The sequence below is a fragment of the Gallus gallus genome, chromosome 1 (assembly GCF_016699485.2).
Source record: "Gallus gallus isolate bGalGal1 chromosome 1, bGalGal1.mat.broiler.GRCg7b, whole genome shotgun sequence".
Classification (NCBI taxonomy): Eukaryota; Metazoa; Chordata; class Aves; order Galliformes; family Phasianidae; genus Gallus; species Gallus gallus.
The window spans coordinates 165,654,106-165,677,879 of record NC_052532.1 but is presented as its reverse complement, the minus strand read 5'-3'; the positions used below and the strand labels follow the sequence as shown (position 1 = coordinate 165,677,879).

The 23,774-nt window shown below is 41.1% G+C and overlaps 1 protein-coding gene across 50 annotated transcripts in view; it reads left to right on the top strand.

Moving 5' to 3' along the window:
• The window catches only part of ELF1 (E74 like ETS transcription factor 1), an 86,936-nt gene that overhangs the window by 52,342 nt on the left and 10,820 nt on the right, over positions 1 to 23,774 (top strand). For 22 of the 50 annotated variants that reach the window (XM_015275429.4, XM_040699664.2, XM_046941446.1 and 19 more), the window contains 6 exons: positions 4,597 to 4,771; positions 11,633 to 11,740; positions 12,429 to 12,593; positions 18,013 to 18,096; positions 21,115 to 21,307; positions 22,440 to 22,907. In XM_015275429.4, the coding sequence (XP_015130915.2) occupies positions 4,597 to 4,771; positions 11,633 to 11,740; positions 12,429 to 12,593; positions 18,013 to 18,096; positions 21,115 to 21,307; positions 22,440 to 22,907 (1,193 nt within the window). The remainder of the gene's footprint in view (positions 1 to 4,596; positions 4,772 to 11,632; positions 11,741 to 12,428; positions 12,594 to 18,012; positions 18,097 to 21,114; positions 21,308 to 22,439; positions 22,908 to 23,774) is intronic. The other 28 variants (NM_001006269.2, XM_040699700.2, XM_046941505.1 and 25 more) reach the window with 2 other exon arrangements.

Sequence of the window (23,774 nt, the reverse complement as noted above, 5' to 3'; positions counted from 1 at the left end):
ACCCGGATGAAGGGATAGAGTGCACTCAGCAAGCTTGCTGATGATAAAAAGCTGGAAGGGTTGACTGACACGCTGGAAGGCTGTGGTGCCATTCAGAAAGAGCTGGACTGGCTGGAAAGTTGGGCAGGGAGGAACCTGATGAGGTTCAACAAGGGTAAGTGTAGAGTCCTGCACATGGGGAGGAATAACTGCAAGCATCAGTATAGGTTAGGGGCTGACCTGATGGAAATGAATTCTGCAGACAAGGACATGGGTGTCCTTGCCGACAACAGGTTGGCCATGAGCTAGCAGAGTGCCCTAGAGGCCCAGAATGCCGATGGTATCCTGGGGTGCATTGAAAAGAGCATGGTCAGCAGGTTGAGGCCGGTGATCCTCCCCCTCTACTCTGCCCTGGTGAGGCCACATGTGGAGTGCTATGTCCAGTTCTGGGCTCCTCAGTACAAATGGACAGGGATCTCCTATAGAGAGTCCAGCAGAGGGCCACAAAGGTGATGAGGGACTTAGAGCATCTCCTCTGTGAGGAAAAACTGAGAGACCTGGGCCCTGTTCAGCCTGGAGAAGAATGAGAGGGGAATCTTATCCATTCTTACAAATATCTGAAGGGTAGATGTCAAGTGGATGGGATGGTGCCAGGCTCTCAGTGGTGCGTAGAACCACAGCAACAGAACAAGGGGCAATGGACACAAATTGGAACACAAGAAGTTCTGTATGAACATGAGGTAAAAATTCTTTACTTGGAGGATGACAGAGCACTGGATCAGACTGCCCAGAGAGGCTGTGGAGTCTCCTCGTCTGGAAACATTTGAAACCTTCCTGGACACTTTCCTGTGTAACCTACTGTAGGGAACGTACTGTAGATAAGGGCTGGACTAGACGATCTCTGGAGGTTCCTTCCAACCCCTACAATTCTGTGTGATTCTGTAATTAATAATAAGAAGTAGTTTTTAATTCAGCAGTGTTTTCCCTTCATGGAATTACGCAGTACCATCATGGGGAGCTGTAATGATCACGGTCCCTTTGCAATTTGAAATATGTACAAAATTATCCCTTGCTTTGAGAGCTACAAGAAGCGTGAGCTTGCCCCATAGTTGGGATTCAGGTACTTTCAATGAAATCAAGAACATTGCAGAAGTGCTAAGGTGAGATTTTTTTTTTTTTCTAATTCAGAAATGTCTTTTGAATTCAATTTGTTTGCAGTTGCATTTATGTTTTCCTCACTGAAGATGTTTATTGGTATTTGTTCCAGTTTCTCCTTTTCATATCCATGGCAGGATAGAAGATCCTGCTTTGTACAGCAGCAATAAATGATTGGGAAGCAGATCTATTAATGATTTAAAAACAAAAAACAAAAAAACAGGCCTCAAGAAGTGATATTTAATGACTCCAGTTTAAAGCTATTACTAATTTAAAGAAAATCCCACTTGGTGTCCTGGCATCAGCAAATGCTCTTCTACGCCATTCTGAGTTGCTTCTCTGTCTTTTGCCTTTTGCAAGTGTAGTGTCAGCAAGCTCCTCAAATTGGCCAGTGCTGATTTGAGGGACCAAGTATTTCCCTGCAGGATGGATTTCTGTACCTGGGATTGAACTGCTTGAATTGAAGAGGGACACGCATTGGCTATATCAGAGTGTGTTCATGGCAATTGTTTCCAGACATAATCAAGATTCAGCTGAGCCTTGCGGTGTAGACCATGCTTAATCATACTGATCAGACCCACTGCTACACAGAGTGGTGAAGGATGGTACCTTAATGAAGGGATGGGATAATTGGGCTGTTGTAATTATGTTCCACAGCAGAGTGACTAGTAGTGCGGGAGATAAATAGGACTTTGAGAAATGGAGATAAAAGTGATGAAGAATCAGTTTGTTCTGTGTTTCCTTTCTTATTCTGAAACAGAAGACTGAACAGTAACTGTGGTGTTGGAGGTGTTTTTGCCTCTTGGAGACAGTTAGTGGTATGAACTTTGGTCATTAGAGAAGGATGGTGCTAAGCCAGAGTCAATTTTTATCCAGAAGGAGCTAACAAGAGGCTCATCCTAAGCACAAATGACTCCTTCAGAGCCTATCCCCTACAAACTTTGCAAGCCCTGTATATCATACTAGTGCAAGCACAGCAGCAGGAAGGAAGGACAGACCGCCTCACTGCAGAGGCACTGCTGGAAGGCAGCTGACCAGTTTCAGATCTCAGAATCATAGGATGCTTTGGGTTGGAAGGGACCTCAAGGATCATCAAGCTCCAGCAACCCCTGCCACAGGCAGGGCCACCAACCTCCATATATAATACTAGACCAGGCTGCCCAGGGCCCCATCCAACCTGGCCTTGGACACCTTCAGGAGCGGAGCATCCACAACCTCTCTGGGCATCCTGTTCCAGCACCTCACCACGCATAGTGAAGAACTTCTCCCTGGCATCCAACCTAAATCTTCCCTCCTTCAACTTAAATGGCAGGTTTTGCCCTGCCATTATAGATGTGTTCAAGCTGGATCTCTACACCAGAATTAGGCACCCTGATACCTGCTCCTTTTTATAGTCAGTGGAGAGAAATAGGTGTTTTTATAGGGCCTGACTCATCCTATTGTGACACAGGAGCCTAAAACTGGTCAGGGAGATAGTGCTCTATAAAAACCTCTCTGTTGACTCTGAAGGAAACTTAGGCTCAGTGGATCAAGTCTTAGTACCTGTACCACAGTTGCTTGAAGCCAGGTGAGATGAACATCACCCCTAGTGTCTACGAGCTAGAAAAGGATGAGAATATCGAAGTCTTCATATTTGTGTCTTCCCTACCTAAAATCCATACTTTCCACCTTCTTAGTAGACTATTGAACAGATGCTTGCAGAGCATGTGCTCTTCTTGCTTGCAGGTGACACAAACCTGAGTGCAGTGCGTAAGCTTTTTTTACAATTACTATATTTCATGTGGTTACATGTACATGTGCACAGCCCCTGTAACTGGCACGTCATGGCTTACAAACTGTGGCATATTTCTAAAATTGGGATGCTTCAGCTGCTTTGTACCATGAATTGTATCACAGCAACGTGGCTATGACAGACCACCTTCCTTCTTCATCATAGAACTTACTGTTGAAAATCGTCCAAATGCAGACAGTAGTTTATTTTTCATCTCATTACACTGCTCTGTTTTTTTCCTTATTTTGCTTGTATTTGGTTTGGTAGGCTTTTAATTTTTTAGCAGAGCATTTATGATAGAATCCCCTAGAAATATTAGTTTTGTTTTCGAACTCTTCGTTTTTTTCCCAATTGCCCTTTACTGCAGTCGTTCTTAAGGCATATTTTACAAAACACAGAGCAATTTCAGATGGTAATTACTGCCTTATAAAGATCCTAATTGCACTTCTTCCTTTCTGTATGTGTGTTCCAACCTCTTCTGCAGGAGACGCTGACTCCCATTGCCATTCTCTGCATGGAGGCAGCAGCTCTAAGACCGTTTTCTGCTGCTGGTGGCCTGTGCAGTGGCAAGATTGTGAGACATGAGCAATGCCCCAATGAGCATTATTACATATGTTGTTATTTTCTTCTTGCATTGTTAAATAATAAAAAAACCCGCTTGATTTTTACATATCTTTGTTCTTCTGCGGAGAGAGTGAGGCCAAATGTACACACACGGGTTTTCTCATAGGAGCACATTTGAGCAACGTTTGGTTTGTTTGCTTGTTTTTAAGCGTGCCAAACTCATAACGCGGCATATTTATGCAGTGAGAGAGCCATAGAGTTACACTAGACTTCCTTTGAGCCTCCTGTGCTGAGTTTCAGTCATCCGCTGACTTTCTTCCTGCAAATGGCATTTTGAAATCACGCAGAATCATTTTGGAAAACACTTTCTCTATCATGAATGGCATTTTCTGCAAACCTCTTCCTGTTGAATGGTTGCTTTTTTGGAGAATGTGCATCTTGTTACTACTACTGGCCAGCTTGATTTCAGCTTTTGCAAGTGCCCTTTTTCTGTTGTATCTTATGGAAAAGAACTGTTGAGAGAGAAGGATGATGGCTAACAGCAGACTTTAAAGGAAAGTAGAGGAGCAATGGCAAGTGAAGAAACCATAAGAATTAGAGATACACGTATCAAGCACTCCTTGTTTCACTTGTTACCCTCACAGTAAGCGACCCCTAAGCTACTGTCTCACAGAACACTCAGTGCTGGAGAGACCTTCCTGCAGTGCTCACAGCCACACCAGCCTCTGCCCGCAGCTAGACAGGAAGAGCAGGAGGTGCTTGCAGCGAGTTGCCTGCTGCTATCATTACCAGCAGAGTTTGACTTCTACTGCACCGCTCCATTCCTGTGTCCTGTCAGCCTTTTAGCTGCAAAATGCTCCTGTGGGAGTCTTGCATTACCTACTGCGACCACGTCAGTGTGTTATATGCTATCTGTAGTGATATTCAGCCTCTGGCCCATAGTGGGACACTGCTGCTGTTTTTGTTGTGAGTGCTAAAAATCATCTTGTTTTTCAGCACTCTCTCCTGATTGTCTTATATTTAGGTGATGTGCTATGGGTTTGTTGAAATCCTCATCGGTAAATGCTTAAAGTGGGTATGTTCTATCTGCCATTACTTTAATTTTCCTTTTTTATTTTTGTCTACAGCTTGGTGATCCATCCATTTTCCCTGCTGTCATCGTGGAACATGTCCCTAGTGGAGATCTCCTAAACAACTATTCTGGCTTAACCTGTGTGGATGAGCCCAGTGACATGATCACTGAGAATTCTCTGGATGTTGCAGAGGAACAAATCATCGAAGATGATGATATCCCCCTCACAGGTTTGCAATACAATTCTTTATCTGCCATGCTTTTGCAACAAGATGGTTGTGGTTAGCTGCGAGGAAAAAACTGAGTGGCAAAAATGAATAGGAAACAAAGTTATAATGATATCGAATGCTGTCAGTTCTGTGCAAGACAGAGAAGATGGCATTCATTCCAGCACCAGGTGGCTTGTGATTCCAGCTGCACAGCTGGTACAATGACCCATCATCCATCAATACAGATTGAGTTCTATTCAGAGTACTGAAACAGTTGTACGTTGCTCTTACTGTTATTTTTTTCCCCTTTTTTTAGTGGTTGGTGTGTACCTGAGTAAACAGATGTTCCAAAAAAGCAGCAATATACAGCATGTGTAGGTGTACTATTTTGATTTCTTGAGGGTATGCAAATGGCCAACTGTAAAATGTGCACATCATATTGGTGTGCTCAGCACAGAGTTCATTTTAGATGTCTAATAATAAATGTTTAAGATACAAATGTTCTGCATAAATTCAGTTAGGAAGGACAGTGTAAAAGAGAAAGCTCCAGGATATATCCAACTGAAGAAACTTAGTAAAAACAAAACAAAACTAAAACAAAAACCCCCCCAAAGCAAACAGTAGTTTGCTGAAAGCAGACATTTGGAGCATTTTTGCGGACTAAATCTGAAAGGTGAGGTGGATGCTTTACAGAGCTGAGATCTGTTTGTGCCATCTTTCAGTGATAAGGTTTCTCCAGCTGAGCAGTCCCCAGGGCTGGAGGCAGCTTGCTGCTTTCAGTCACGGCTCTGACACGACTTCCGAAGGCTCTGTTACAGCCTTTTACCACCAAAAGCCAAACTCAGCAAAACTTGACGTGAGGTGCAGTTCACAGAGTAAATTGACATGAACCATTCCCAATAAATGGTTCTATCTGATATATGTGGCCCCCCTTTTTTTTTAGCCATGAATTATCTGTGAACGGACTGTGACCGTACAAATAATTCAGCTGATTATTCAAGAGAGTCTTACATGCCTAAACGTTATTTCAAGTTGAGACCTCTTGCCAACTATTCACTTGCTATTCATTTTAATTATTCACACTGTAACTGGCATTTCCTCAGCGTGTTATTTAAGCACCGCTTAATGCGACTGTGTGAATATTTTGTAGTTGATGAATTTCATAGTTTTTGTGAATACGTATTCACTGCAATGCATTGTGTGTGAATTGACAGTTGCGTGAGTAATTGTGAAACTCCACTTCTGTGGCTACTCTTGCTAAGATTTTTGGTTGCTAACGTAAATAGTCACATGAGAAGGGTTTGCTGCCAGAGAGCAAAAATATGTAATCCTTCTAACTGATGGTGTCCAAGGGATACTTTGGAGGCAGACAAGCACTGTATTGTTAACGTCTTCCATTGTAGCTGAAGCAATCCCTTTTTCTTTAAAGGCCAAGTCCTTAGAAAAGCAGAGCTGTGACTCTGTAGAGATTGTTGTCCTGAAGGAGATGTTAACTAATTATCTGGTTCGCTCTGCAGCGTGCTAGCTGCTGTGTGTGCTGTGGGTTTCTTTGACCACTGGAAACTGAGTGCTTGGCTTTGCACAAAGAGATGACTCCAGGCTGGGCAGAGAGCAGCACCACCGCTCAAGGCTCCTGTGGGAAAGGTGCCTCAGCAGCAGGTTATATCAGGGAGCCCCTGCCATTCCCTAGCAGGGCAGGATTACAGGGCCAGGGAGGACAGGAGCCTCCCATGAAAGTGGGGAGAGAGCGTAGAGGAGAAGCATGGCTTCATCACCTCTCTGCCTAGGTTTCAGGTACGCAGCCCAACCAAACTGCCTGAGCAGGTACAAGCACATTTTGCAGTGGGCTGCTTGTGAAGTGGGGCTGATTGCAGCTAACGTTTCCCACCTACTTTGTTTTCTGGTTATTTCCTATCTTTGAGGCTCCCACCTTTTTAATTAGTGTGTGTTTGGTCTCAACAGTGAGATGCGTTGTTTTGCTCTTGGAAGTTTATACAAATCTTTTCAGTCACTTTCACATTATGCCTCTGAGAGAGAATCAGACCTTGTGAAGACGGTACGAATTCCAATTTAAACTATTCAGAGGACTGAAGTTCACAGCAAAATGAAACTGAAAATGCCAACATTACTCAGAAATGGTTGCTAAATATGCATGAATCTTTTTTTTTTTTTTGAAGCTACAAGTTTTTCAGTACTGTTTTTTTTTTCTGTTACACATTAAGCTTTCATTTTCCCCTAAACTACAAGAAATTACAAGTAGGTCTGCTGAAACTGCAGGAATTACTGTTGTGTTGTGTCTGCAGAATTATGGACACTGGTAGGCTTCTCTGCCTATAGGATCTAGCTTAAGCCATTCAAAACTAGCAATTACACTGCTCTGATTACTATCTGCAGTATAAATTATGACCTGCAGAAAACTACAGCTATAAGAACAGCATCTGTTTTACTTGAAACCCTGCTGAAAGATGGCCAACAGCCAGTTTTCTAGCTGTGTTATACACACCATAATCTTTTTATAATTAATAGGCAGATTTGCCTTATCACTCTCTAAATTTAACAGCACATTTCACTTGGAAAAACCGTGATGGCAATTTGTATGGTCAGTTTGTTGCCAGTGTAACGTGACCTCAAACGATTAACTGTCATGTAGTAAAAGATGATTAAGAAAATAGATTGGAGCACTTAGCTTTGAATGAGGTTTTATCACTAAAGAGAATACTGAGTTGTGTGTGTGTGGTTTTTTTTTCTCTCTGAAAAATAAAAGGGATAAAGTTTTGCATACAATAAATTTTAGGCCATCTTGTCAGATGGTTTGATTTGCTACACTTCATTTACCTTATTAATGTAACTAATAAGAGTTATAAAATGCACAGGAAGGAGGAACTAATTGGATTATGTAACTTCCTGAAATATTTTTTTCTCAAAGCTGGCACAGGTAATGTAGAAAAACAGCAGTGAATCCAACTCTGCCATTTTGTGGCTCACCTGTGCTGTTTGTGTGAAGGGGGGAGGGACAAAAAATTGGCACTTTGATTCACTGTGCCCTGGTCTGAATCCAGAGCACAGAAATACAGGTTCTCATAGATCAGCAGTGAAGCTTAACAACCAATTCAGAAGTTATTTTACAGTCTGTCCAAATTTGATAGCATTTGGCTTGTGCGTTTGGTGAGCCTCTAGCACTGATAGCACAGGCCAAACTGTTCGAGTAAGAGAACGAAGGGAAAGTGCTACGTGTTGTAACCCAGCACAACCCCAGCATGTTCCATAATCATTTATAATGCTGCAAAGAAATCCAAAGGGCTGCTGAGTTGGAAACAGAATTTCACAGTCTTAAGCCATGAGGATTTTCAGTTGAAAAGATGCCAGTCGTAAAAAATAATAATAATAATAATAATAATAATAATGGATGAGTTACTTTGTAGAGAAGTTACTCAATACTGCTTATGCCATCTGGATAGAAATGATGAGTCTTTTTTCCATGTAGCTCCCCAATGAGAAAATTTTGCTTGTAAATTTTAAAGCCGTGTTTAAGAAAGAAAAGGAAGTGTGATATATAGGCCTCCTTGAATTGCGTGCATTCCTAAAGTAGCACTTGGCTTTCCAGCATCACTTAACAATTGGTGCAGAATTTCTATTAAAAATCACTTTAAATTTAACAGTCAGTTATTCTGAAAAAAAGGTCTCAGTCTGTATGTAATGAATCTCTTCATTAAATTCATGGAGCACCCCTCCTATGAAGAAAGGTTGAGGGAACTGGGCTGGTTTAGCTTGGAGAAGAGAAGGCTCTGGGAGACCTCATTGTGGCCTTCCAGTACTTGAAAGGAGCATATAAACAGGAGGGGGAACTGCTGTTTACAAGGGTGGATAGTGATAGGACAAGGGGGAATGGCTTTAAACTGAGACAAGGGGGGGGTTTAGGTTAGGTATTAGGAGGAAGCTTTTCACACAGAGGGTGGTGAGACACTGGAGCAGGTTGCCCAAGGAGGCTGTGGATGCCCCATCCCTGGAGGCATTCAAGGCCAGGCTGGATGTGGCTCTGGGCAGCCTGGTCTGGTGGTTGGCACCCTGCACATAGCAGGGGGGTTGAAACCAGATGATCATTGTGGTCCTTTTCAACCCAGGACATTCTATGATTCTACGATTCTTCCTTCTTTTTAGCAGTTTTACATTTCTTCCAACATTATTTTGAGACTGTGGTCCCTTTTAGTTGATGTACTTAAATACAGCTGTGACTAGCGCAGCCCGTATCTAGTGTAGGCAAGGGCCCCCATCGTCTGCCCTTTGGGGCTGATTGCCTTGAGGGGTGTGGGACAGAAGGAGTGGGGTGGGATCCCTGAGCTGAGTGATGGGAAGTGAGCAGCCACCTTGTCAGGAGGTGTCAAGTAGGAAGGTGTAAAGCATTCCAAAGTATGCTAGGTGGGAGTTTGGGCTGAAGGAGGGAGCTTCAGGCTAGATGTCTAGTTTCTTTCTCTACCAGGTGAGAAGAAAGCCTTGTCTGGGCAGGCCTGCTGCTAGCTGTGAGCTCTGCTGATTCATCGCAAACATGCATCCACAGTAATGGGGTTGTAATTGGCATACACAGAGGCTTAAATTTGTGGCTTGCTCAGATAATTGGGAACTTGTTGAGTACCCTGGGAAAAAAAATGTTACTTTTGGGTGTGGTTTTGTTTTCCTTTCTTTTTTTTTTTTTTCTTAAGTTCCTACCTACTTAAAACAGGTACCTTTTGAAATGAAAATACACAGCATTTTTGCAGGTGTGACTTTGAATTGTAACAAATACGTTGTTTCATCTCTATTCTTCTCCAGTTCGTGACTGTGTCATAATTGCCATTCTGATTGGTGGTTTCAATTGTGATTGGAATATATACTTGCAACGTTAAGGGAGAAACTGAAGTAACAGACACTGGGCTGGTTATCTCTGAGAGCTATCTCAAGCTGAGTGCTGCTGCTAATAGGACTGTGAGGTTGTGATTACATTGCCATGTGTGGCACCTCGCAGCTTGTTTGTGTTGGCCCTTGAGTTCCTGCAATTCAACCTGCTAACCCAGCAGAACCCCTCAGATTCATGTTCAGCCATAGTACAGGACTCACTTGCCTCACAGCGTGATCAAAAAAGCGTGAAGCCTGGCTTGTGTTAAGAGCAATTTGGATCATGAACCCAGGGGTAGAGGAGAATCAGAAACCAGAGGTTGCTTTCATAGAGTCATAGAATGGCCTGCGTTGAAAAGGACCACAATGATCATTGAGTTTCAATCCCCCTGCTATGTGCAAGGTCGCCAACCACCAGACCAGGCTGCCCAGAGCCACATCCAGCCTGGCCTTGAATGCCTCCAGGGATGGGAATGCCCAATGCCTGTGCTGACATTGTTGTGTCTGAGTGTGAGCCCTTGATGCTCTGAGCATGGCAGTGCTGAGGTCCACAAGAAATGCAGGCCTACTGTAGGCCATGAGCTGCCCGTAAGCACAGCAGGGTGTGGGAGGCAGGGCTGGTGCATGAATGCCCGCGCTTATCTTGGTCCTCTCCCACTGGTATGATTGCAGAAGCTGTAAGCATTTGGAGTGAAACTTTTTTGTTTGTCTTCTTAAATTTAGTGTGATTGCTGGTGGGCTGGGTGCCTTGTTGTTGCCGTCATTTAAAGGACGTGGTACAGAAGTTCTATTTCTTGGCATAAATCTGTGGCTTTAATGCGAAGAAGAAATGTTCTGAGGTTGTACGCGGTATGGCTGACAAAGGAGTCAGTCAGTCTCCTTTCTTTTCTGTGTGTCTGTGTGACTGCCCCACCCCAAATTCCTCAAAGTTAAACAGGGAGAGTTGTGAAGCTGACTCATTACGGGGCTTAAAGTAGCTAAGGTTCATTTGTGCCCTGTGGAGAGGACTACTAATGCAGACCTTTGCACTGCTTTGATAAACATAAGTAAAATACCAAACGTAGGTTCAAGTTTGTGGCAAAAGATAAGGAAGCCTGGCCTGAGCATTTCTATCCAACAAAGCAATTGCTTAAATAACCCTTTTTTTTTGAGAATATTTCTAAAGGTTTATGGTACCCAAAAGTGGAACTCGTGTGTACCTTGTTTGTTATACTACATTTATTTTGCAAACAATCCTCTGGTAAAAATACTCCTCTAGTCAAAGTGAATTATCTTCTTGGACTGCTGCTATTTCCAAATCTGCTTTCTGTGTCAGAAAATAACTATTTTTATCAGAATTTTTTTTGTGTGCTTCACGTGACCTTAATTATAACTTGAAGATCCAAGGGCTTTTGATTTGTCTCATGGTCACCCATATGAGACAAATGAGGGATTGTCTGGTAGTTAAAACTTTTGGAAAGCATACCAGCCATTTCTATTGGTTTTTATGATAATAATAACCCTTATTTTTAATACAGCTTCCCTGGAGCATGCTCTGTTAGCCACACCTATCATCCCTACAGATTTGGAAGTCTAGTCTTCAGTTGTAGCTAATAAGCTGTCTAACAGACGTTTGCCTGTCTGTTCTCCTGGCTAAATGAGCATCTGTTAATTATGGAATTCTCTTTCTTAGGACCACTGTCAGAAGAAATCAGCAAATTTTTTTAAGGGTACTGCCTAGAATATTGTTTGTGGTAGTAGCTTTTTTTCTCAAGGATTATGGGCACGGTGTTTTATTGCATGTACTTGATCGGCACATGGAGGGGTTAGAAAGATGAGGCAGAAATTAAAGTGCTTTTTTTTTAATGCACTGCGCTTTTAAAACTGAATGTGTAACTTTTCTCCTCAGATAAACTGTTACTGCTCATTTAGTTGAGATCGCTTTCCACTTTCTTTTTAGAAAAGATATAGAATAACGTGCTTTAAATCTACTCTGTAGCTTGTTTAGAATGGATTATTTTCTTTTGCTTTTAGTTGAAACATCGTGTCATAATGGAGATGAAACTATGGAAACAATTGAGGCTGCTGAAGCACTTCTCAATATGGACTCCCCCGGTCCTATGTTGGATGAGAAAAGAATAAGTAAGTTTTTTTAAGAAAGCGAATCTAGTCTGTATTTGACTTCTTTGCTTTTGTGTAACAAGGAGAAATTCAGTGTTGTGTGATTGCCTGGAAGGAGTAGGAATATTTTGCTTCCAGGTAGATTTTTAGATGCATAGTTTGGGTATCAGAAATCGAGTGTCGTATGCAGTGAGGAGTTTCACTTCCTTGAGAACATGTTGATCCCAGAGCTGAACATGGATAGATAAGGAAAAAATTAAGAATTGAGGGGAAAATGTGAATTAAGTGGGATTGTTTAGGCTGTTCTGTTCTGTTCCTCTGATAGAGAATGAATCTATTTATGTTTGACCAAGAAATGAGATGGATGCCTGGAAGTGTTCAAGGCCAGGTTGGATGTGGCTTTGGGCAACTTGATCTAGTGGAAGGTGTCCCTGCACAGAGAAAGGGGGGTTGGAACTAGGCAGTGTTTAAGGTCTGGTCCTTCCCAACCCAAACAGTTCTGTGATTCTATGCTGGCAAGATAGAAGAACATATACTTACATCTGCAGATTCTGTTAACTACGAATAAAAATGTGTGAACATACCATAACAGTGCTTTTTAGGAGAGTGAGTTATATCATTGAACTTGTCTATTTTAATACTACTTCTGATTGTGGATAGATACATTCAGTTATGAACTGATGTCCTCCTGTTATCCTTTTCCCTTAAGCAGCTATGTTTGGCTCAACTGAAGATGAAGATATAGTGGCTCCTATTACACATGTATCAGTCACTCTTGATGGGATCCCTGAGGTCGTGGAAGTTCACCAAGCCCCGGACCCTTACTCTGAGTCACCAGAGACTCCGGAATTTGAACAACCAAAGAAGAAAAAGGGTAAGATGCTATTGCAGAGCAGTCTTGTGGAGTAGAGAGCAGTCAGTGGCACGTTCACCTCCACTCGTGGGTCTGTGGAGCCATCCTGGCTGACAAGTCAAAAGAATCAAGTGTCCTCTGCTGGAAATACAGTGAATGCTTTTTCTGACTGTAAGTCCAAGCCCAAATGCTGATGCTTAGATATTGATGATGCTGGATGGGTAGCAATGGTTACTTGCCTTAGGAAATGTGGATCTTTACTCATTCCTATTTATAGTTTCTTAAGAGGAAAATTGCATTGTGAGCTACACAGGTTGCACTACTGTGAAAACTGAAGTATTTTAATTAGCTCTTACTTTGCTTTGACTAAAAAAAGATTTATTATGTGCAGAAGAGGAGAATGAGGACTTTTATATATTTATTTATTCATTTTAGCATTTCTTGAATATGAACTGTAGTTTTGTTGATGGTGTTTCTTTTTTTCTAAATAGCTGCACGCTGTAGTAAGTTTCAGCCCCATTTGCAGGAGGTAACTTGACGTGGTCGAGGCCTCATCTGTTGTGTGATGTTCCTCTGGAGTCACTGCCATACCAAAGAGTAATGAAGTTATGTGATGTTAGTTGGACCTTCTGCTCCTGTTTTCCTACTCTGCTTCAGTGCAGGCACCATCTGAGGCCCTGATGCTAATATCTACTTTGGAAAAGCGTCACGTAGTGCAGGCAGATGTAAGGTGATGTTGCAACAAATTTATAACAAAAATAAAAATGAAATAAAACAGAAGAGTTATGTTTCTGGAACTAAACCATAGGTCTGAAATCTTTAGGACTTAGGATTTTGACATGTTCTCCTATGGGGAAAATAAGTCATCCAGAAGAGGGCTTTTGCTACCTACCTGTTTACACTTCTGATGCAATAGAGTACATTTTGCTGCTAATGCAGCCATCATACTTCTGAATGTTGGGGGTAGTTATCTGTGAAGGGCAACATCCAGACCTTTGGAAATGCTGTGGGAGCTTCCTTAGCCCCTTGCGTGTCACAAGGTCTGGTAGAGATGGGTGTTGGTCAGGAGCTCTCTGGTTGTCGTAAGAAAGCTGAACTGAAACTGCTGTGGAGAGGAGTCTTACCAGCAGCTGCCCAAGAGTGCTGCTGGGGAAACTACCGAGCTGCAACATAACCAACTGTAAGGGGACTTTAGCTGGTTTTTTTTTTTTTGTTTCTTCTTAATGTTGGCTGCTATGTGGGTCAAAACAAGGAGCCTCAATCTGCCCGACATTTAACCTCTTTGGCTTGACGCTTTCATACCCTGTTTCTTGTTGTGCTTCTGCTTACTCCCACTCCTTCCTCCTTTCTAGCTGTAGGCTAAAAAGTCAGTTGCTCCTCAGTGAATGTGATTGGCTTTGTTCGGTACATCAGATAGAAGAAAAGCTAGAAAAGATGCATCAGCTTAAAGTTTCATGAGCTACCACTGTTCAATGAAATTGAGGTAGATGGTCTGATTTGAGCAGTGCTGAAGTGCTATTTCAAAGTGTGCAGGGATTTATAAGGCATTGACCTGCAAGCATTACCACAAAATGTTACTCATTTTGTAGTGCATTTCAGGATGGCGTGCAGGGTTTATATTTTTTGTTCTGGTTTTTATCAGGGCAATCTGTTTGCCTTAATTTAGTCAGTTTTGTGGCAGGGCGAAGGACTATGGTCATTTTGCCACATGCCTTATAGCCACAATCTATTTACAGACTTGTAGTGTATGTAACCCAATAGCTGTATTTGTAGGGTTGCATTGCACAGAGCATTTCCCGCTAACTGAGCTGGGATGGCGCTGCTGAGAAGAGCTGCTACAAGAAAATGTTGTCCAGAAGCGATGGGATGATTTTAATCACTTTCCTCACCAGCCACAATACTGCATCTCATTTTATTAATATCTAATCAATTTGTAGCAGGAATTTCTGAGCTGAAGTGGTTTTACAACCACAAAAATAGAAAAGTGGAAAAAAAAAACCCAACAATCATGCAAGCAATTAGTGCGAGATTACAGTAGCTCCTCATGAGTCTTAGCCTCTTGCACATTCTTCATCCTTCCTCTTTATAAAGTTCTCTCCTAAAAAGGAGTGTAATAACGTACTCTGAAAGGTAACAAATTCATGCTCTATTGGACCAGAGGAGGAAGTGTGCTAATGTTTAATATACTTTCAGTAAATAGTTTCTTTTAAACAAAGATCTCTCGTGTCTCTGCTGACTGTTCTTTTGATGGTATCAGTGTCTGGAGGTTATAGCTCACAGTGTAGTGTAAACCCATCTTCAGTCATCTCTAGCCCAGTTTTAGAGCAGTAAGATCAATACCTCTCTGTAAACAAGTTTCACATTCTTCACTGATTTCCAGTTTTGGATAGCTTTGTGGTAGAGGGTTGTGTAGATAGGATGCCTTGAAGTAGTCCAGTTTTGAGGTAAGAGATCCTAGAATAGCTGCAGCAGTAATATTTATGTTTAGTAGACTAGGTTATCTGTAATGGAAAGCGTATGAATTGTATGTGGATCAGTAGTTGCATTTCCTGAAGCTGAGCAGCAGTACTTAAATCATGAGACCTAATCCACTTCATTTGCTTTTAAGAACTTGTCTTACTTGGATGTAGGTAATTAATTTCATCCAAATAACAATCCCTACTCCTTGATTGCTTATACTTATGTATGTACAAGAGGGTTAACAATAAGAACACTGAACAGTTATCCCATAAAGCAACTCTAAGGAGAGAAGAACCCTTACCCAAAGTTACCATGTGGGACTTCTTGTGCAATAGTAGCTGACCTATAGAAGAGTGGCTCTGTCTACAGAAGAAAAAAATAAAGAAGACTTTTTTTTTTTGCTACCAATAATGGTTAGTGGTATAAAACCTCTAGAAACATGCTCCAGAGATTCCTAACGTTTTGTCATACAGTCCCGTGAAAGCTAGTGTTGTAGGATTTCTATCCTTCCATCTTCATTAAAATCAAGGAAGACATTAATGGCCAAGGGGATGGCTGAGCTTTGTGTCCCATCCTCAATCACGAATCCTCAGTGAATGACAGCAAGAAAATGAGAGGACTGCATGCATTACTAGTCTTTCCACACTGCAGCTCTCAACTAGCCATCCTTCCTCCTGCTTGGGGGAAAAAAATGGAGAAAAAGAAAGTAGGGAGAGAGAAAGAAAATTGAAAGTGCAAAGGGAACTTGTCAAGACTGCCAACGTTGAAAGGCGAAAGTGCTCAAACCAGACTTTCTAATGACTTCTTAATAGATATCTGAAGGTCTATAACAAATCAGAAAGCCCAGGCTGGCCTTCAACATTTTTGTTCAGAGACAGTGAATGTCCCTAACCGATATTCTTTGATTCTGTGATTATTCGGTAGTTTTGTCTCTTGTACTAAGAAAACCTCTAAAAATAAAACCAAAAGAGGAACGTCACTGTGCATGGCATTGCACAGACCTGTTTGTCTTGCTTCAGTTGAACTTAAACGCCTTTGGAAATGCAATAAAGAGAGAAAAAGAAAAATACTTTTCTTCAGATCCTTATTTATGACAGCAGGTTACTTGGATTAGAAGTATGTTTCTCCCAGTCCTGTCTGCTTGGTCTGTTCTGCCTCTCAAAAGAACAGAGGCAGTATGTGAAAAATTTGGGTATTGATAAGATGCATCGGTCACTCTGAAAGTAATGCCTCCTATTTATTTCCGTGGAAACTACAACAGATACAAAGAGCACCATAACACTGTTTGATAGAGCAAACTCTCGGCTACAAAGCACTTTAACACGATCACCACCATTAGCTCTGCATTTTTGCCAGCAGTGAACAGGAGCCTGCATGCCATGCTTGTAAAAATCTGCATGGCTGTCTGGAACGTGGTTTGTCTTCCACATCACTGTCGCCTCTGCTGAAACGCACCACCCACCATCTCACTGTGCTCACGTCCACTGTTTGGTCTCCATAAACATTCAGCAAGTGTTGATGAATGTTATTGCCATTTTTTCTACATGAAGGAGTTCAGTGATACACTTCTGCTTCATACGCACTTCTGTGTCAAATGCCATTCTGTCAGACTGCATCTCTTCTGCCATCTGTCACACAGCAACAGCATGTAGTGGAATATCGTTGGGAAGGTTCAAGCTCTGTTGCCATACCACCAATACAGAATCATCGCATCTTTGGAGTTGGTGTTAACGGTTTACAGGCTGGTTCGACCCGGTTTTGTGACTTAATGGGGAGGGGAAGCCCACAGACCCATGCCTCAGGAAAGGGGGAAGGAGGAAAAGGAACCCTTAAAAAGTCATCTAGTCCACCTCCCCTGCAATGAACAGGAACACCTACAGCTAGGTCAGGTTGCATAGAGCTCCATCCAGCCTGACCTTGAGTGTCTCCAGGTACGAGGCACCCACCAGCATCTGCCTCTGCCATCATGGGCCAACATAATAAAGTAGGAGGCATTACTACTTTAATGCCTCCTAAAAAGGTACTTTTTTGTATATAAAAATGTATATTTTTAGAACAGTATTGTACTGAAGGGTCGTTGCAAAACCTAATAAGAGGAATATTTTTTTCATAAATATGTTTTGAAGATTCCTGATTAATTACAGTATTGGTAGAGCTGAGTGAGAGCTAATGAAGGAATAAGTTCAAGATTTGATATTGAAAAAGAATTCAGTACAACTTAATATTTTTTTTATTCCACTTATGTTTAGTTGTTTCTTCAACATTTTCAAGTGAATGCTCTTCACTCCTGTCATCACTTGTAACTAACTTCTTCCTTTGAGTCTTCCTCACCAGACAGAGCAACCATGTTTATGACTTCAAAAAATGGTGTTTCTGTTAATGGTTCTCCCAGTCTTAGAAAAACAGCCAACTTCATTTCCAGCACTGGGAAAGGTATAAGATAAAACAGAACCGAAAAATATTTTCTTTATGTGACAGTACAGTTTGCTGCTATCAATGGGGACTTCCAGACAATTAAATAAGAAGACAGCCCTGTTTTATCCCTAAATTCCATTTTGGTGATGTCTGAACAAGATAGTGCTCTCTATTTTGTTGAGCTTTTTCCACTGAAATTCATCTGTTCACAGTTAATAGCCTGTTCCTCTTATCTCTGCCGTATTAGATGTCATTAAGAGTACCTAAAAAGCCACAGAAATTTCCAAGGCAGATATGCTTTGGAAAATCTTTACTAGAAACAATCTTTACTAATATTTACACTAATATCATAGGGGTGTCAATCTTTTGTAGGAATAGAAAAAGCCCAGAATAGAACAAAATTCTTAAATGAATAATAATTGAATTTTCTCTGAATTTTGAAAAAAAGAAATGTGTATATGTGTGTATATATATGTATATATTTTTAGGTCCTTGTTCTTTTTTACTTACATCCTTTTTTTTTTTTTTTCTAAACTGAAGTTGATTTACTGGTGGTTTATTTCAGGGAAGAAGCCAAAACCCTCTCGTCCTGAGTCCCCGACAACAACGCCAAACATATCTGTGAAAAAGAAAAACAAAGATGGGAAGGGTAAGTCAGATGGTTGTCACTGAAGTTTTTTAAAAAGAGTGTTGTTTCTGATTGACATGTAAAAAGGAGAAGTTCGCAGTGATAGAGCAACAGATCTGATACTCAAAGGTAGTTAACATTTCATCATAAATTAAGTAAAAAAATGAGTGCAAGAAACTTCTTTGTGAATTACCCAGTTCCTGGGAAGAAGGATGCATTTGTCATTTCAGTTGCAGGAGTTCTTGGAAAATCCTCAAGCCCCCACAGAGGCTGCTGTGTTTCAATGCAAAGCGCTCCCCAAGACTTCTATTGTATTAAGCTTTCTTGGGATGCAATTGTTTTGACAGATGATCTTTGAAAACATTTTCCATCTGCGTGTGTCTAATTCTGCACAGGGAGATAATCGAGGCTGCCAGCTGCCACTGGGAAGTACCAGTGCCTTGAATTTGAGGGAAGTTAGCTAGAAGGCTTGGGCAGAATACTTAGGTTTTCAGTGCTTGTTTCATTCCTCCTGCGTTTAAAATGGGGAAACTAAAAAAAAAAAAAAAAGAAAGAAAGAGAAGGAGCCACACTACTGATACAATAAATATTTTCCCCTTTTTTGAACTGTTCAGCAGTGCCTGTCACTTTTGTCAGCTTGCTTTACTGTTGATCCAGTGGCCACACTGAAACCTGGCTGCTTTATGAATTGCAGCCTGACACACTGCCTGCCACCTACTCCCATGCACAAGGGAAGCTCTTCTGTGTCACCTCAAGTGCCACCACGTGTGCTTTTATCACCTGAACTGCTGGTGTGTTGTGCAGTACTTACCAGGAGACAAGCTCTGCAAAACCTGGGAGGTGTCAGTCTCTTTTGAGATTTAAATATTACTACATCTGACGAAAAAATGTGGTTTTTTTTTAATAAGATATTTTGATCGTAACAGGAGAAAAAGAACTGTTTACAGGCAATACATATTTTAAAAGCTATTGCTGGCAGTTTTGAATATGCACTGTTGTGGAGGAACCTCACAGCGGTGCTCAAATGAAATAATGGGGAATAGCAAAGCAGCTATCCATCCTCAAAGTTAAAAGGCAGAAGCATCTAACTTTCTGTTGATGATAGCAAGGACATGCTGTAATGTTTCACATTTGTCTCTAGTTACAGAATTGCTAACTCAGAAGGAATTAAGAATGTGTTGCCTGAAGCCACTATTAGGAGAAAAAAAAAGCTACCATATAAGCATTTGTTTAGCATTTTTGAGGAACATAGAATCAAAGCAGAAGAGATGATAATATATGTGGCCGTGACACAGAAGCAGCTAGAAAATCCTGAGAGTTGCTCATCTCTCAGTATCCACACTGTTCCCCCGTAGGAGAGCATGTATGCTAAAATACTGACTTCTCCATATCATTATTTAATGCAGTGCATGGAACAAATAGTGAGTTTTTCTCACATTTCTTGTGCTGTAACTTGCAGGAGGCTAAAAATCCTGCCTGTGAGTAGAACAGACAGTACTTTCACAGACAGTCCTCTTCATAGTGATTTTTCAGTGGCTAAACAGTGATAGATTTTCAGTCTGCCTTGATACTGCTAAGTATTTTAGTCTAGACTACAACAAAAGCACCCAGGATTAGATGGTAATTGGCTGGGAATGCTGTCATTCCTGACTGACACCGTGTCTTGCCTGAACAGTCTTAAACTTTGCCTTAGGGTGTCCAGAGGCAAACAGGCTGACATTTTCCACTAGGCTGGAAGAGATTTGTTGCAGAGCCGTTGGTTTTTCTCCAGAGATGTTCACTGTTCGGGTTTCCACCTTCTGTAAGGGTGTTAAGGTTTTGTACTGTCGGGGCTGACTGATGACATTGCTGAATATTTGCAAGTACCTCATAATGGGGGCTTGCTGGGTTAATCTCCAACACTTCAGTCAAACATGTTGGTTCATCACTAGAGCTGACCAACCCAGAATGTTGCTAAGGACAGTAATGTAGAAATTATAATAGTTTCAGAGTCTTAAGAATTTATAAGATACCTCCTCTAGTTAATAAAAAGTCTGGACTTGTGGCCATGGAAGTTGAGAAGACAGCAGAATGAAGCTGAATCTAAGAGATCCTGTTATGTTCTCATTCACTTGGCATCTTTTTTTTATTATTTTTTGTGAAGCTGCAGGAATCTGCATATGCTGACCTTCCTGTGGTATTACATGGCTACTTGTGTGAGGAGATAATTTCACACAAGAGGCTTTCCTCATTCATCAGGCTGACAGTGCCTCACTAAAAAGCTTTTCGACAGCTGTGACTGTCCAAAGGAACGTCAAACACAAATAGCCTTAGAAAAAGCAGGCAAAAAAAATCTCCTTAATTATCCCATCTTAGACTCCTTAGATGTGTTTTCAGGACGCAGATTCTGTGGTGATTTTTTCACAATATGTGATTTTAACGTTTCTCTTTATGCATGGAAAACAGCAAAAAGGCATGTTGGATTTCCATATGTAGGTGTGCTTGTGTCTGCTTCTACGTAAAATGCAGTTTGAATGCTGTCTACCAACAAGCTCATTGAGTTTAGGAAAAACAGATGTTTTCTGAACTTTATCTCCGAGGTTTGTTTCCCTTGGCATTATGTTTCTGAGTATCCCCTCCATCAAAAAGAATCTAGTTGTTAAAGCACGGATTTTGTGCTTCATTTCCAGTTGCTTCAGAGGGTGGACCTGAACGTATTCCTGATCAATTAAAGTCACTGCTTCTGTGGCTGGATTAGGCATGAAGGAAGCATTTGAATGGGAAGAGAATGCTGTCTGGTCTTGATGGCTGAGATGAAATGTTTGTAGTTGGATGCTCACTCTGGGTTACAGACCATGGCTAGACTGGGCACCCAGATTAAAATAACTAACAAGAATCCCTTCCCATGCCCTTCTGTCACTGTTTCCTAATCTTAACGTTATATTGCAGTGTGTTCATAAAGATACCAACTTCTTAATTTTCAGGTTTACATCGTGAATAAAATATTGTCAACTAATTTTTTTTTTTTTTTTTCCATTTCCTGATATACTTCTCTTTTAGGAAACACAATTTATCTCTGGGAGTTTTTACTAGCACTGCTTCAGGACAAAGCTACGTGTCCTAAGTATATCAAGTGGACTCAAAGAGAGAAGGGCATTTTCAAACTCGTAGATTCCAAGGCCGTGTCCAGGTTGTGGGGAAAGCACAAAAACAAACCTGACATGAATTATGAAACAATGGGTAGAGCTCTCAGGTATGTGCATTTTTAATAACAGACTGTCTTTGTTGCCATGGTGTTTGCATGCATTAAATGCCTCATCTAATTTTTGTAATGACAGTAAAGAGTTCTGTTAGCTTGGTAAATAAAGGACTTATTTCAGCAAAATAAACCAGCTAACTAAAAGTAACCCTTACTAACCTAAACCCCAAATCATTCACCTTCGGTTTCAGCTTGGATGTTTTCAGTGCTGCCACCAAATCTGTATCTCACAGTCACCACCAAAGCCGGAGACAGAAGATTCCAAAAGTGGCAAGGCTTTTTTGTAAAGTTTGACTCTCCTTCCTCCAAAAAGTCCTGAATTTATATAAAGTAGAATTAAAGAAATTATTTGTTCCCATAGCAAACGATCCAGTTCTCAGTGGAAAATACAGTTTTAGAATTAAGGTCTGCGTGAGATTCTATCTACTTGAGTGTACAGTGCTAAAACATCTTATCTGATGGGGGTTTATTCCACGTACAGAAAAGACTGTGCAAAATAAGTATAATGCCATGAGTGCAAGTGTTGCAAGCTTCAGTCTTGCTTGCTGATTGAACATTGTCTGGCTGAGCAGCTATGCATTTCTTTCATTTCCTTTCACCTCTCATCTCAATATGTCTAATTATATGTATTTGTAAATATAACAGAAGTAGAGTCCTGTTCCTTGTCCTTCCTTGTAGCTGAAGCATCTGTATGTGCTCACTGGGAAGTGAGCGTAATTAAGACAACCAAAAGAACTGGATGTCTTGAGGAGACATGGAAATTTTGTGTGACTCTTAAGGAGTGTTAGTTTATAGCAGTGTTGCTAAGTCACAGAGTTCCTCTTGCTGTTCAGTGTTACCTGAGGCTATAAGGCTATAAGGCATTATATTAAAGATATTATATTAAGGATAGTATTTATAAGACAATATTAAAGAGTTGTTTGAGTTAAAAATGTGCTACTAATTTGGCCACTCCTTTGTAATCAAGAAATGAGATGTTTAAAATATTATTTTAAGCCTCTTGTTTCTTGTTAGTGCTGGTCTTATTTACTGTCCTTTTGCTGCTGTGGGTTTTTCTTTTTCAGCTTGCTTTTTTTTGGGGGGTGAGAAAACACTCTGTAACTTGATGTATGTATGCTTTAAACAGATATTATTACCAAAGAGGAATACTGGCTAAAGTAGAAGGTCAGCGCCTAGTGTATCAGTTTAAGGAAATGCCAAAAGATCTCGTCTATATAGATGATGAAGATGCAAGTCCTAGCACTGAATCATCAGATTCAAGTTTGCTCTCAACTCCTGTGGCCAGTAGAAACCAGTCGAGCAGATCTAGAGCGTCTGCAAACACAGGAACAAAGGGAGGATCCACCACAGTTCTAAAAACAGGAAATTCAAAGCCTGCTAAGCTTAAGGAGCACGTAGAAGTTGTACAGCAGCAGACACCTGGCTTGACTTCAGAAGTTTTGAGGACAATGCAGTCTACGCAGCCAGTACATCCCACTCAGCTTTTTCGGACAGTTCACGTAATGCAGCCATTGCATACCCTCACAGAAGGACACGCGGCTGTAACCAGTAACGTTCCAGATGAAACATTAAATCCCTCAGTTCAGAATATAAGGTAAGAAAATGGAAAGGAAAGAAATGTATGAATAAATATGAATTCGTTGGACGGTGGGTACGTAGACTACATTCCTTATTGGGCTTCAAAAAGCTTTCTCCTCTCCTGGCTGGATTTCAGTGAAAGGGATGCTGTGCCAGTGACCCTGGGAATTCACTGGGGGTTCCTGTAGCACTCTTGAACATATACACTCCTAAGCTTTGTCTTTGGTGGAGGGAAGCACTTCTTTCCTCCAAGGTTAGGCCTGGTGCAAATCCTTTAAAGAGGAAGAATATGCAACTTCTATTTAAAATTACTATTGTTGGTTCTGTCTTGCAGCAGAGACAGTATTTTCATGGCTCTGGTTTTTCACTGTTTGGTGTCTTTGCTTTTGAATTATACATGGTATGGTTAGAAGAGCCCATCAGAAAGATTTGCCTTCTTGCTTCTTAATTCTTTTTATTATAATTTTTGTCATCTCTTTCATCTTTTCTATTGTCCCCAGTTAAAAGAGGAAAGCTCAATTATGTCCTTCAGCATTTTATTGCTGCTAAAAGAGCTCGTTCTTCTTCCCTTCACGGAATGTTGAAATTGCATATGGTAATTCTGGACCTTAGTTGCTTCACAAAAGCCTCAGGATATAATGCAGGAGCTGCACATTCTTAATGAATTATGAACATTAGTTGTCGTTGTTTGTTGTTGTTGTTTTTTCCCCTTGAGATTTGTGTTGTTACAGTCACTGTTTGAATGGTTATCATTTTATACTGCAAAAAGTCAATAATGTTTTTTCCTGCTCCCTTCCTATGTTATTTCCTTTGAAAGTTGCATCCAGAGCCACCGGTAGATGTGTGAGTATCTGGGTTTAACCACAGAATGTTATCAGATGGA